General features: G+C 40.9%; 1 protein-coding gene across 9 annotated transcripts in view; it reads right to left on the bottom strand.

The window, feature by feature from the left end:
- The window catches only part of PLD1 (phospholipase D1), a 234676-nt gene that overhangs the window by 192631 nt on the left and 26783 nt on the right, over positions 1 to 15262 (bottom strand). For 2 of the 9 annotated variants that reach the window (XM_037840674.1, XM_037840664.1), the window contains 2 exons: positions 13585 to 13634; positions 9022 to 9080 (listed from right to left, as the gene is read on the bottom strand). Coding sequence is in view for 5 of the 9 variants with exons in the window: in XM_037840704.1 (XP_037696632.1) it covers positions 6411 to 6496 (86 nt within the window). In the remaining 4 variants the exon portion in view is untranslated. Of the gene's footprint in view, positions 1 to 6410; positions 6910 to 9021; positions 9081 to 10665; positions 10799 to 13584; positions 13635 to 15262 lie in introns of those variants that run through there. The other 7 variants (XM_037840648.1, XM_037840642.1, XM_037840656.1 and 4 more) reach the window with 6 other exon arrangements.

Genomic DNA, 15262 nt, shown 5'->3' with positions numbered 1-15262 from the left:
ATTTTGAAGAGGAGCTACAGCCAAGAGGGACACTTTGAAGAAAGCACAGAAGCTACAGATGAGAGACAGTTTGAAGACGGCCATTGAAAGCAGACTCTTGGTCCAGAGAAGCTAAGAGAGGACAAATGCCCCAAGAGCACCTGAGAATGACATTTTGAAGAGGAGCTGTGGCCTAGAGAGGAAAGTCCTGGGAGAAAGCCAATCCATTTCTGGTGTTTTGCATTCCAGCAGCATTAGCAAAGGAGAACAGGAGCCTAAATGGAGTGGGTTCAAATGAGAATGTGACTGCAATACATTGCTGAGAGAAACTAAAAACCTAAATAAGTGGATATACCATTGTGTTCATTGGTTAAAAGACTAAATTAAGTTACAATGTCTGTTCTCCTCAAGCTGATATAATTCCAGTATAATTCCAATCACAATCTCACCAGACTTTTTCATAGAATGATAGGCTGATTCTAAAACATATGTGGAAACGAAGGTACCTGGAATCTCCAGAGCAAGCATATAAAATAAGAACAAAGTTCGAAGCCTTACACTACCTGACCTCAAGACTTACTATAACATTATGATAATCAAGACCATGTGGTACTGGCACAGGATCAACAAATAGTTCATTGAGACAGACTAGAGAGCACAGAAACATACCCACACTCAAATGGTCATTTGATTTTTTACAAAGATGACAAAGCAATTCAATAGAGAAAGGGAACCCTTTTCAACAGTTGTGTTAAAACAACTGGATATCTATATGAAAATAAATAAATCCCAACCCCTACCTCACACCATACACAAAATTCAATTTGAGAAGGATATAGATATAAATATAAAAGCTAAAACTACAAAGCTTTTAGACATGATACAGAAAGTAAGAAACGTAAAAGGTAAAATACGCTTTAATCAAAATTAAAAATGTCTGCTTATCAAAAGATAACAATAAGAAAATGAACAGATAAGCATGGCATGGGAGAAAATGTATGCAAATCATATGTCAGACAAAGAACTGAAAATCATGAATGCCCATAACTCAATAAAAAATGAGTAAGAGATTTGACTGCATACCACACAAAGAAAGGTAAATTAATGATCGATAAGCATATAAAAATGTGCTCAATGATTTAATATTCATCAGGGAAACTGAAATACAAACCACAGTGAGATATTGCAACATACCCACCAGAATAAAATATTAAAGCCTGACAAAACCAAACGTTGGAGAGGATGTGGAGGAAGCAGAATTTATACACTATTGGTCAGAATGTAAAATAATACAGCTATTTTGAGTAAAATTCTAGCAGTTTCTTATAAAACTAAGCATACACCTATACTATGACCCAATAATTTCACTCCTAATTATTTATCCACGAGAAAGAAAACATATATTCACAAAAAGACTTGTACAAGAATGTTCAGGGAAGCCTTATTCATAACAGCCCAAAACGGGAATCAACTGCTATCCATCAAAAGGAAAATGGATAAAGAAGCTGTTGTATAGTCGTACAGTGGAATAATACTTAGCAATAGAAAGGAAATAATTACTGAAACACACGCTATGGATGAATCTCAAAAACATGATGCTGAGTGAAATAAGCATTACACAAAAGAGGATATATGATTCCATTTTGATAATGGTCTACAACAGGCAAAATGAATAGATGGTGGCAAAAAATCAAAATAGTGGTTGCCTCTGGCAGGAGGTGGGGGAGAGGTCTGGAGATTGACTGGGAAGGGGCATGAGGGCACTTTCTGTGGCAATACCACCTTCTGTACCTTGTTAGAGGTTTGGATTGCACAGGTTTACGCATTTGTCAGAAATCTTTGAATAGTGCACTTGAGATTTGTGCATTTCAGTGTGTATAAATTTTACCTCAAAAGAAAAAAGAATTATAAACAAATACTGAATCTAATGACTAACATCCACAGTGAAGTATTTAGGAGTGAGTGTACTGATGCCTGGAACTTACTTTAAAATGTTCCAAAAAATAAGACATTCTGATGGAAGGATAGAGGCATGGACAGATGGCAAGATATGTTAAAGCAAATAAAGCAAAGCATTAATTGCAGAACCTAGGGGGTGGTTATATGGGTGCTCACTTTACAATTCTTCAACTTTTAAGTACATTTGAAAATGTTCATAATAAAATATTTGAAGAGGGAGGGAGGGAGGGAGAGCCAGATAAGGAACTGGAGACACAGAGGACAAACAACTTGTTCAAACAGTTTTGCTTGAAAAAGGAACAGAAGGATGGGGCAAAACTGGAGGAAAACAGAGGATTGAGGGGGCTATTTTTAAAAAAGGAAGATATTACAGAATGTTTGACTAATGAGAATGATCCACTAAAAAGAGACACCTTTTTAAGTTAGTGGGAGGATCCTGTGTGAGCAGTGTTCTGAACAAGCCATGGCGGAGGGATCCAGCACTTTGGCTGTGGCCAGCCTCAGCCAGGAGCAGGCACCGTTGATCCAGCGCCAAGGGTAGGGTTGGGGAGGCAGTACTCCGGGTGGGTGTGGTAGGATTTGGTAGTGGAGAGATAAGGTGGTTCTCTTCAGATTGCTTCTAGTTTCCCAGCGAAATACACAGTAAGATCATTAGGGGATCAGGAGGGGATGTCCGAGGTTTGAGGAAAGAGGCAAAGGTATGGAATAGTCACCGGGAAGAGTGAATTGACTAGAGAATGTGATCCGGTTGCCCCAGTGCTCAGGACCAGCAAGATGGGGGTGGGGGTTGAGGCGGGGTATAAGAAACGGACGGATCAGGTCTCCAGCGGCGGAAAAGGGGGTCATTTAAATGTCATCAGAGCTGTGCAAGTGTGTGTGTGTTTCCCAGCCATGCTCAGCTGTTTGAAGGAAAGTGCAGAGTTGGCAGAGAGTTGATTTTCACCAGAGCTGGCTTTTGCAGGAGAGTATGACAGAGGGAGGACAGTGAGCACAACGATGGACCATGGAATATAAGCTAAGTAGAGGAGAAAGACTATTAGGGAGGCTGATGGAAAATAAAAATGTGATAGAGCCAAAGGATTGGAGGCTCAGGTGACCTGAAAAATTGTTGGTCTGGGCATATGAGAAGTTAGCAGAAAAGTTGGTAGATGGTGGAGCTGGGATTTGAACCCAGATGACTAACTCTAAAGTCCTCCCCCTTAACTGTAACACACTACAGAATTTTCAGTACTTCTGGCCTCTATAAATCTGTTTAGACAATCTGTGCTTTCATTTGCCTTCCTTCCTTAGAAATTATTTTTAAAGAGGTGGTGTTTGTTTCCTGGAGTGGGAAATAAAAGACATAAAGATCTGGTGTGATTTTTCAAACATGTCAACAAACTGGCTACAAGAGAAAAATTTTCCCTTGTCTCTCAGCATATCTTGCAACCCCTACAGAGAACATGTTGCTACTTGAAATAAAACAAATACACCATTTTGGAAAGGAAAAAAAAAAAAAAAAAACTAGACTCAAAATAATTATTTAATGAGAATTTATATTAAAATATTTAAGCATTAAGTCACTTCACATACACAAAAAAAGAAGCTAATACTCAGGCCAGTTCAGAATTTCAAAAGGACTACTAATTGGGTATTTAAGAAACCATGCTAAAGCACCACACTTTCAGTGGCATTTCAATACTGATCTAGTCTTTCAATCTCTTACCTCCCCCTATACACATACCATAACCCAGGCAAAGAAACCACCACTGCTCCTCCTAAAAAACCCCTCCTGCCTCACCTCTGAGCTTCTGCTCTTGATATTCTCTCCACCTGTATCACCTCTTCCCCTGCCCAATCTCTACCTATCCACATCCTATTATCCTCAGGCTCCAGCTCAAACACAGACTCCAAGCCAAACAGTGACCACACGCCCCTGGAACCTGCAAAGCTCCTGATCTGTTCCCCTTACAGATCTCTTCCCCCGATCTGTTCCCAATTACAAAGTAATTGATCACTTTATATCTGGAATCATAGCTATTGGATACCTGTACAATCTCCCCCCTTAGTATCACCTAATATTTGAATCTGGAACTCCACATTACTTAACCTTTGTATTGGACACAGAATGCCCAACACTGTGCCTGGCACGTTACACTCAGCGAGTAAACATCTGCTGTCAGTACAAATACATATTATAAAGGGAATCATAAGGAAAAGTTAAATACAATGTTAGCTATGCCTATTTTCAACTCTGCATTCTGTGTCTAAAACTCGGGTCACTCATATAGACATCCACATTTTATCATTGCAGGATATTGCCAAGTTATCCTGTAAAAGTTTGCCTCAATTTAAATGTCTATCATGAGCTTGGATAAGAGCCTAAATCCTAGCAATTTATGTACACTCCATACATCTATAACAGCAATTGTCCAAAAGAAATACAATGTGAGACACGAATGTTAGCTACATAGGTAATTTATTTACTAGTAGCCACATTAAAAAGAAACAGGTGAAGTTATTTCTAGTGATATATTTTATTTAACCCAGTCTATCCAAAACCCTGTGTAATTTCAACATGTGATAAAAAAGAATGAGATATTTACGTTTTTCTGTACTGTCTTGGAGATCCAGTGTGTATTTTACACTGACAGCACATTTCAATTCTACTGGCCACATTTCAAGTGCTTCATTGCCATGTGTGGCTAGCGGACACAGTATTGGACAGAAATGGTCTATAATGTCCTTGAGGGCAGAGATTGTTTCTTTGACCCCTACACTCTCCATAGTGATTTATCCATGAAATAAGATAAAAATGCAACAAGCATGTAAAAGCACCAAGTGCTTGCCACTAAGAAAGCTTTCAACAACTGTTTGTGTCTTTCCCTTTGCATATATTAGACACTCAATGACTGTTGCTGGGATTGTATTTCCAAGGTGAAAATGGTACTCAATGATTAAGACCATCAGGCTCCCTTTATTTTGCTCTGTACTCTCCAAGCACTCCTGTGATCTTAATGTGGTTTCATAGCAGATTTTCCTGGTAGAAGAATATTTTACCTACAAATAAACTATCCCAGATTACTTGAAAATGCTAATTTCTCAGAATAAAATAAAATAGTATGCTGGTCTTCATTAGCCTCCAGCGAGTTTGATTTGGGCAAATGCATAGGGTTCATTCACCTCTGACTGAATTAATGAAAGTGAATTTCTGAAGTTACAAAACTGAAGAAGAGACCTCAAAATCTTGTCTTTCTGAACTATGCAGCATCCTCTCTGAGTACAACTGGAAATAACTGGTCAGAATGATCCTACATTACAGAATGTATTCATCCAGAGTGGGGGGGTAAATGAAGCAACTGAATTACCTAGGCCTTCAATTCAAAAGGCATTTCATGAGAATGTTTTCATATTGACTGTGGTGGTGAATGCGTAACTATGTGATTAAACCAAGAGCCACTGATTGTAAAATAAATAAAATAAAATTAAATTAAATTAAAATAAATAAAATGGGGCCAAAGAAAAAGATTATAAACAAAAGTTTATTAGTTGTATATGGTGTACCTAATTAGCATATTCACATACAATAAAATTGAAGCCTGAAAAACTAAAATAAAACCTCAAAAGGATTTGAAAAAAAAGGCATTTCAGAATCTTTCATGCCTCAAAGCACCATTATAATCAGAAATCTGCACTGACAGTATCAAAAAAATTGTAATTTGAGTTTCCATGCTGTTTGATTACTCACTCAGAACACAAGTCAAGTAGTTATTGAATGTGTATGCAATATACAAAACAATACCTCAACCTGACAAAATGTCAACTATAGTAATCAACATGGAGATTTCCCTACCAATTCTTGCCCCTCACCAAAATGTTCTAGCCAAGCAAATACATCTTATTTATAACACATCCAGTGCCTTGTAGCTAGGCCTCATGCTAACCAGCTCCCTTCATTAATAATTAGGTCATCATGGCTTTAAACCTTTCAGCCTTCTGTCCACTCATTCCTTGTTAGATTCAATTCTCTATCCAGGTATTCATTAAACTAATATTTATTGAGTGCACATCTCCAGCAGAGTGCTAGGCACCAAACACACAACAAAGAATGAGATGGGCATGGTCCCTGCCCTCGGGAAGTTTACAGTTGAAATCTCTTGCCAGTCACTGCTCACTCTGCTCATTTCCATCTCTGGCCTCCCTCTGAGGGCCTCAAGGCTTTGTGCCTGTGCAGAATTACCCACTAAAAACAGGCACCTGGCAGAAAAGGCCCTGCTCAGAGCTCATGGCTGGGTTTGACTGTCTCTGTACAGTAATGTAGGCTGTCTGGTGAATTTCCTTCCTTAGGAAGTTCATCTGTGTTCAACCCGGGCCTAATTTCTGGAGTAGTTATGTCGGGATGGTATATCTGCACTGGGCATTTTTTCCCTTCCTTCTTGAGATGAAATTACTTTTCCTTGGCAAGTCCTTCAGTACTTTCAATAAAAAAATACCTGGGTGCCCCCAAGTGGCCGATGCTTCTGTCACATTCCAAGAGCTGGCTGTATGAATTAAATGCAGCACCCAAGAAAAACCTCATAGTCGTAATATTAACCTAAGAGAAAACATTAGGGATTTATGCACCAGGAAAGGAATCTAAAATATAGTTGCATATGTTATAACTCATTTGGATGCCAACATTCCAGAAAATAAAATTAAAGCCGTTTTTTCATTTTTAATGTTCATGGAGTGGTGTGTGTAAATGGAGGTCAGGGGTGGAGGTAGCAGTGTGGAAAAGAATAAGCACAGCAGGTTGATACAAATTAAAGAAAGCAGCAAGTACATTGTACCTGGGTCCCCATTGGGGTACAGGGAATATTTTCACCCCGATAATGTAATGAAATTCATTACAGAATGAACTGGTTTAAAAAACATTTTTAAAACATTATAATTGTTAGCTTCCAGAACAAAGTGAGTCTTTGTGATTGTAAGTGCACCTGAATTTTCTCTTTGTCAGGGCTGAAAGGAGGATATGTGCACCTGTAAGGATGAGGTGGGTGACAGAAACAGTTTTTTAGCAACTGCTGAGAAAATTAGCCCCGGTTTAGAAGCCATAAACACTATGGAGGCTGCAGGGATGAATTTTTCCTTAATGCATAGGATTCTTGGATCCTGAATTCACTCAGTTAATACTTCAATAAACCAAACAGCTTGCTTCTGGTTTTCCAACAGCCTGTCTCTGTATTAGCTTCCCAAATAGAAGCCAAAACAAACAGACAAAAAGAAAACAGCAATAAATAAAACAAAACAACAAGCTTTAATTACAAATTTGTTGGATTTTTCTATACACTTTTCATGTCTCCTTAACATTGACCCAGGAAAGTACTGTCAGGATGATGACAAAACCCAGTTCAATCCAGAACAAATGAGCATTTACATGTTTGCCCATCTGTAGTTCTACATATTTATGAAAACACCACTTCCGAAGAGAGTTTCAGAAGATAAAGAAGAGCAAACACTTATTACAGTTTTGTTTATGTCCTTCTATTGCCAACTCTAATCATTTGTTTGAGCTGAAATTTTCTGCAGCCTTTGCAGGAGTTGGTTTGCATGCATTAATGAGATCATTTATTTGAATTGCATGCCTTCATTCTAATATTTACTGAAAACCTACTGTACTATGTTCTCTGCTAGGCACCGAGTATTCAAGGAAGAGTAAGACAAATACTGTCCTCAGAAAGCTGGCAAACCAATGGAGGAGGTAGCCTACTGACCCAAGCAACAAAAGTATGCCGTGGACAAGTAGAGCTGGGAGTGAAAGTGCTGCACAGACACAGAGGGGGCAGAATTGATTTGGCATGCAAGCAAAACAGGAGGTCAGGGAGGGCTCTGGCCAAGATATAGAATGTTCCTGTCAAACAGACAAGGGAGAGAGGGCATCCTATTCAAAGAATCCCAAAGCAGGGGAGCACATGGAATGTTGTGGCATTGGACAGCCCTGCAAAGAGAGAGAAACAGAGAGAGAAAGAAGGGGGTGGGGAGGAGGGAGGGAGAGAGGGAGTGTGTTGGGGAGGCTGTAAATGAGGTTGAAACACTGGGTGGCAGCCAGATTGAGGAGAGTCTTGAATGCCATGTGAAGGAATTTTGGATCCTATCTTTGGTGATGGGGAGCCACAGAAGGATTTCACTGTAGAACAAGAGGAGCCAACCTGTGTTTAAGAAAGATCACTGTGTAAAGCTGGAAACAGAGAATCAAACAGTATTCCAGGTGTGAGAGGAGCCCCACTCAGGCAGAGGCCCCAGTGGGAATGGACAGGAGGCACGAAGGAAAGATTTAGTCACCAGTGAGTTGTTAGGGGGCAGGGAGGCAGGAGGGTCAAAGATGACCACATTTCTCACTTAAGCAAGGGGGTGTGGGTCAACTGCCATTCCCAGGTGCAGAAAGCCAAGTGGAGAGGAAGTGTCATGGTGACAACAGAGCAGAACTTCAAGAGGAAAAGAGTTCAGCAGGCCCAAGCAGTGCAGTAACTGAATACTGGAAGGAGACATTCAGTTAGACACTTCAGAGATCACGATCAGGTCTGACAATTCAAACTGCCTGAGGCAGTTTCAGAAGAGCTGTGCAGGGCAGGAGGAGAGCACTGAGATGCCTTAAGGGGCTGCAGTCCCTGGTGCCACTTTTGAATAGCCTGGCAGTAAGGGAGAGGAAAGAGGGAGGTCAGCAAGGCGGATACAAGGGTTGGACTGTGGAAGAGGCTTGGGCTTTCCGGAAGCTGAAGGGAATGATTTAACAGTGAGTAAATGTCTTCATGTCTGAGAGTGGGAGGGTCTCACAGGAAATTGCATAAAAGAAAAAACATAGAGAAGAACTTCCAAGCAGCCTGAGACAGATAAGAAACAGACAAGGGCAGATGGAAATGTTTGGGGGCAAAGGCGAAAGATTCTGAGGTGAGTCCTGCTACTCTTTTTTGAAGAAGAAAGAGGCAAGGCCAATTTTTGAAAGAGGTGGGAGTTTATTTGCTGCCTATTCTGTGCCAGGCATTGTGCGAGGCTCTTCAGATTCAAAAGTGGACAAACCCACTGCTTCCATGAAGCATACATTGTAACTGAGGTTGGAAATCATACCTTTCAAATTGGGTCAATTAGCAGAGTCTGAGTTGTTTTCTTCAATTTCATACGGAGGCCTAGAAACAGAAATGATAAGACAGATTCAAATTTCAGACTGTTTTGCAATGAGAAACCAGCCTCACCCAATATAGTCCACACAAATACCTAACAAAAGTTCTGGAGTATTTAAGAAGTAATTATTATTTGTGTTAGGGAATTATATAAACAGAATTCTACAATCTGCACCTTTTTTTTCTTACATCCTTCATTCATGCACACAACAAATCTTCAGTAGCACTTACTGTGTGCCAGATGTTTTAATAGGCAGATGCTAAGGGTAGCACAGCAAACAAAACACTTGTTCTAATGGGGCTTTCATTCTAACATGGGGGGCTACAAAAACGAACAAAACAAATAAATATATAACATATCAGAGCACAGGAGAAACAGAAAGCAGTGCAAAGTATTAGAGCAGAACAAGGTTCTATCTTAGATGATCATGGAAAGTCTCTCAAGCAAGTGAGGATGCACACCACATTGCAGTGGGGACCCTTCGATTCATACCTCACTACACTGCAGCGACATCCACTGCCCTTCTCAGAATCTACATTGACTTCTTAGGAGAGCTTAGCAATTTCTCCTGTACCTGCTGTGAAACCAGTCCCCCAAGAACCCTGGGCTGCTCATGTAATATTCAGATATGTTCTCAGTTCCTTCTTTAGAGAAGCAGTCATCTGACCTCCTGCAAATCCAGGTATGGAATCCCCGCACACAGGGATGCTAGTTCTTGGAGGCCTCGGGCCTCCCAAGATGACAGTCAAGATGGCATCAAGAAGGACAACAGAGCTGCTTTGTTAATCTCTCCATCCACCAGACCACAAGGTTTCTGAGAAAGCCTAATCTGACTTGAGACACCGTACACAATTCCTAACTAACACAAGAGCTATATTCTCTATGCCCTTAAACCTCCACACCTGAATTGTATATAATAAGGTAGAGCTGTATTTGATTTTGCTGCTATGCACAGGGGGACACATTAAGTGCTTCAAAGGATTGGAGCAGACGAGCAACCACAGTAGAAGCCCATCTTTATTTCTCCATGCTTCTTTAGTTTGGCAAAAAAAAAAAATATATGAGAAAAGTTTTAACAGTCTGCCCTAAATGCCTTCACAAAGCCACTAACTTTAATTCCCATGGAATAGTGTCTCATATGGCAAGCCTGTGGTCACATCCAAATCCACTTATTCAACAGATTTGTGCTGTAGAAAATTCACTCTACTATATCTTTAGATAGGGTCTGTCTGTATGGTGGAGTCATCTAATTTCTCCCAAACCAACAGCCCTTGAACATATCTGGGGTATATTTTTGCTGAGTGCAAACCACATTATTATTTCAAAGCCTATAATTCAATTCAGTAGCACTGGGATTTCTGGATGTTCATGAACATAACCACCAAGAGTGACACACACTTTTGGCAGTAACCCTGTCAGCTTGAGCTCTATTGTGTCATTACATCACAGTGAAAAACTGCCTGACACACCAGGCAGCTGACAACTGTGAGAGAAAAAATGTCAGGCCCGTGAATAAGGAGAAAATGAAGTGATTAATATGGAAAACACAGCAAGAAACATCAAACAGGAAAAAGCTGACATTTCCCATACCTTCAGCTTCAATTAAATTTGTTTTCTCCTCACACAGACTGTAAAAGGCTGGATCAAAGTATTCACATGGCACAAAAGCATCAGATGTCTTCCTGACCCTGGGTCATTTATGATACTGTAGAGTCTTTGACTCCTTTTTTTTAGAGGAAGGAAGGGAAGCAAGGTTAGCATAATCATAGCTCTGAATAGATAAACTTGGGAAACTACTCACATAAACACAATGGGCCAAACGGTTCCCAGCATATGCCACAATCATTTGTGCCTCCACTCCTTTGTTAGTGTCATTTCCTTCCCTCAGTGTTCTCTGAACATTCTTCTCTGTCTGGTTCTTGGGCTCCTTCACCAGACACCATCCTTTAAACACTGGTGTTCCTTGGGGTTCTAAACGCCACCGAGTCTACCTGTTGACCACGTCTCTTCTCACTCCACATCCTCTTGGGGAGGGGGATCTCACAGGCATTCACAGTTTTCCCACAACTTTACTACTCCCAATATCACCATTTCTGACCCTCTTGCCCAAGAATGTCCAATACCTGCTGAAAGATCCACATGGATGGCTCACGAGCATCTATTTCAACAAGCTCAAAACAGAACACAATTAAATTTCTCCACCTTGCAATCTTAGTTCCATCCTCTTTCCCTGTCCCACAGCCCAGCCACATATATGCTGCCCTCCATGTTGCAGAGCTCAGTTGCTGGCCCTGTCAGGCACCCAGGTACTACCTCCACCCTGCCACTCAGTCACCAAGGGCTGCTGATTTTATCTACTGAAAGTAGATAGGGCATGGCCGACCCCATTCAGACACTCTGGGTGAGCTGATGGACCAGGGAGGCTCCTGGTCTTCAGGCATTCCTCTGTACCAGCTGCCTCTGGACTGGGCTGCCCCACTGATTCCTAACTGGCCCTCCTGCAATCACTGTTTTGCTTCCCAAGGCATCCTTCACAAAGCCAGAGCTGTCCTTCTTAAGCATGGTTTCTGACCATGCTGTTCCTTTGCTACCAAAGTCCAAAAACCAAGAACAAGCTCAATTTAACTTTCCAGCTGTCTCATTCTCAATTCCGTCTTGTTCTTTCCCCCATGCCAACTCTACACTACACCTATGCTAGACTACACCTCTCTTCCCATAAGTCTGCAAACTCCCTCCCATGAGGAGACTGAGATGGTGCCATCCTCCAAAACACCCTACCTGTCAAGGCTCCATCCACTTTTCAAGGTCCTGCTTGACGTTAGGGCCACTCAGATTTCCAGCTGTTAATCTTTCAACCCACTTCTCCACACATTTCCCACTGCATGCAACTTGCACTTATTTCATAGCATTCAATCTTTGAATTGTGTTTCAGCTAAACCATTGTATCAGTGGTTCTCAAATTGTGGTCTCTGAACCTGCAGCATCAGCAGCATCTGGGAACTGGTTAAAAATGCAAATTCTCAGCCCAGACCTACTGAATCAGAAACTCTGGGGAGACGAGAGGACTAGCAATCTGATTCTGATGCATGTTGGAGAGTGAGAACCACTGCACTGGGGGGCTGTGATCAGGACTAAGGTTAATTCATTCCCAGCTCAAGAGGCAGAGCCTGACACAGACAAGAATGCTGGTGGAATTTCCTGAAATAAATTACCCAGGGTCACACTAAGCTAGGGGCAAAACCAAAACTCAGATGGTCCTGACTACTAGACCAGAGTTCTTTCCAGCATGGCCTAGTTTCAAATAGTGAACGTGGACCAATTAAATATATACATAAATGCCAGCTGTGGAGTGGAAAATGCACTTAAATTATCTAATAATGACAGATTGTGCAATTATTGTATGGGTCATTTTATTGTATGGGTCATTTTCAATCTATGACTTCAAAAGGATGAATCAGTTCTCTGAGTTGCAAAGAAGGTTTACATAGAGATACCCTTTTTGTCTGAAAAGCAGAGATCCCTATCAGGTACCAAAGAATAATCAGCCTCTAAGTTTACGTTCTTTAAACTTCTCGCACAATTCACTATAAAAAAGTAAACCATGCTCACAAAATGGTTTCAGAGGGAAACTCAGAAGGTTGTTTTTAAAAACATTATACAATATTGTGCATATCTTTCTTTGAAGTGCATATTTTTAAAGTGAGAGCTTTTGCCCAAAATATAGGTAAATATCTTAATGTGAGAAAAGCTAGCATGTATTTGACGTGAATAAAGTTTTTAAATTTCTCATTTATTTTGAGCCTTCTGTTTAAATCTGACTGCAGTTGGCTAAATTCTTTGAGCATTTATTATTTAAAAGTTTTTAGAGGCTTATTACTCCTTAAATACCATTCTTCCTTATAATTTCACAATGGCTATCATGTGAGAATAATTTTCAGACACATTTTCCACTTTTCCATGACGCAGTTGTAAAATGGTAGATGAAAGTAAATATCACTGACCCTTAAATTTTTCCCTAATTTTAAAGGGAAGGAAAAAGCTCTTAGGCCAATTAATTCAGGCGACACGAACCCATAATTAAGTAAGATAGTCCCATTGTTTTATCATCGGCAATGGCAGGAAAGTGCCATTGGACAAAATCAAATTAGACTGCTTAAATGCTTTGGGATACAACATAAAGCTAAATGATGAGGGTGTGATCAGAGAATTATAATCACTTACAAATTCTCTACTAAATTCTACACTTATTTTTGCAGCATTAAGCATTGGATCTACTACCCCTTAAAGAAAACCAAACCTCTGTCTTGGGAAACAAAATCCTCCAGCTGCTTCCCCTGAGGAGAAGACGGTCCAGGGTGGTTAAGGACCCAATAGCTCAGTTAGGGCCTAAAGACCCCCAACTGGGTGGTCACCATCCTCTCTGCCCCGGAACTGTGACAGCTCCCTTGCTCCCCATCAGCTCTGGGGGCTTGGTACAGACCAGCAGGCCAACCCAAGCCCAGGCCTTACCTGAAGCAGGGCCTCCCTCACTCTACCCCAGAGTCAGCTTGGTTTGTGCACTGTGAAAAAGAAGAAAAATAAACCATGTTCATCTTTCTGGTCACTTCTGCTCAATGGACATATGGTTATTTCACATTATAGACAAATTTCATAGTCTCCTGCGTCCATGGCCCTGGGAAATCAGGGCTTAAGGAAGTCCTGTATGTACCCCAGAAAGGACCACGTTCTTTTAATCCATTCCTGTGGGTGTAGACTATTGTAGGTGGGACTTTTTGATTAAGTTATTTCGATAGAGATGTGACCCACCTGATTCAAGGTGGGTCTTAATACTCTTAACGGAGTCCTTTATAAAAGGATAAAACACATAGAGGTGAAATTAAGGGAAGCTCACAGAAAAAGCCCCCAGAGGAGCTAAGAGAGGACCCACAGAAAACAGAAAGGAAGCCACTGAAGCCAGAAGCTGAAAGCAACAAAACCCAGGAGCGAAGGACCAGCAGACACTGGCCATGTGCCTTCCCATGTGACAAAGGTGTCCCGGATGCCAGCAACCTGTCTTCAGAGTAAGTTTTGTCCTGTTGATGCCTTGAATTGGCCAGTTTCACAGCCTAATAACTGTAAATTGTAAGTTAATAAATCCCCATTGTAAAAGTAAACCCATTTCTAGTATATTGAATTCCGGCAGCTTTAGCAAACCAAAACACCTTGCTATGAAGAAATCATCAGATTAAGCTCCTATGATTTAGTGAATGAACGAAGAAATTGAGAAACAAATTCTGAGTGGAATCGGGAGACACAGTGTCAGCATAGACAATGATTTGAGATGAGGACAAGAGAAAAAGCTGAGAATTAAATATTTGCCTTGGCTCTGTTAATTCTAATTACAGTCAATTACATGAAGTGCTTATCCTTTATGCTTAATTTGTGCTTAATTACCATGCAGTACAATAATGACTTCACAACATGTTCCAAATTAACGCTGTTGTCTTTGATTTGACTGCAACAGTTAACTCTCCAGGTCTGTCGGGCCTGGCCCCAAGGCCCAGCTCCAGGTATGTATGTATTCCTGGTCCACCTGAGAGTTGACCTGTGACCCCCAGAGGACTACAGGAGACCCTTTACCTGGTTGTGGCATGAACCATTCTCCTGAGTTGCAAGTCTAAAGAAGCCACTTAAGGGGTCACCTGCTGGGGTGGGTTTTACCCTCCTTATAGGAGGACGGAGCCCTCCGCCAGGCGTCTCCCTTATAATTTCACAATGGCCATCATGTGAGAATGATTTTCAGACACATTTTCCACTTTTCCATGACTCAGCTGTAAAATGGTAGATGAAAGTAAACATCACTGACCCTTAAAATGTGAAACCTAATTTTAACGGGAAGAAAAAAGTTCTTAGGCCAATTAATTCAGGCAACACTAACCCATACTTAAGTAAGATAGTCCCATGTTTTATCAAGTCACTAGCCAACACCTGATTCAAGGGCCTTTCTGGGTCCACTTGGCCAGGGCCTCTGGTCTCTGAGTATAATCGTCTGCCCCCAACTTCAGAAAACAAAAGGTGGTAGTAAGGGGGAGGAGGACCCACCTGTGATTAAAACCACTCTGAAATGTTTCTGTTTGTGGAATGGTGCAGAAACAAGAAAGCATACAAGCACCAACTTTAGAACAAAATCAATGAATGAAATACAAAA

This window comes from Choloepus didactylus, chromosome 1 (genome assembly GCF_015220235.1).
Source record: "Choloepus didactylus isolate mChoDid1 chromosome 1, mChoDid1.pri, whole genome shotgun sequence".
NCBI classification, from domain to species: Eukaryota; Metazoa; Chordata; class Mammalia; order Pilosa; family Megalonychidae; genus Choloepus; species Choloepus didactylus.
This window is presented reverse-complemented; position numbering and strand designations above follow the sequence as displayed.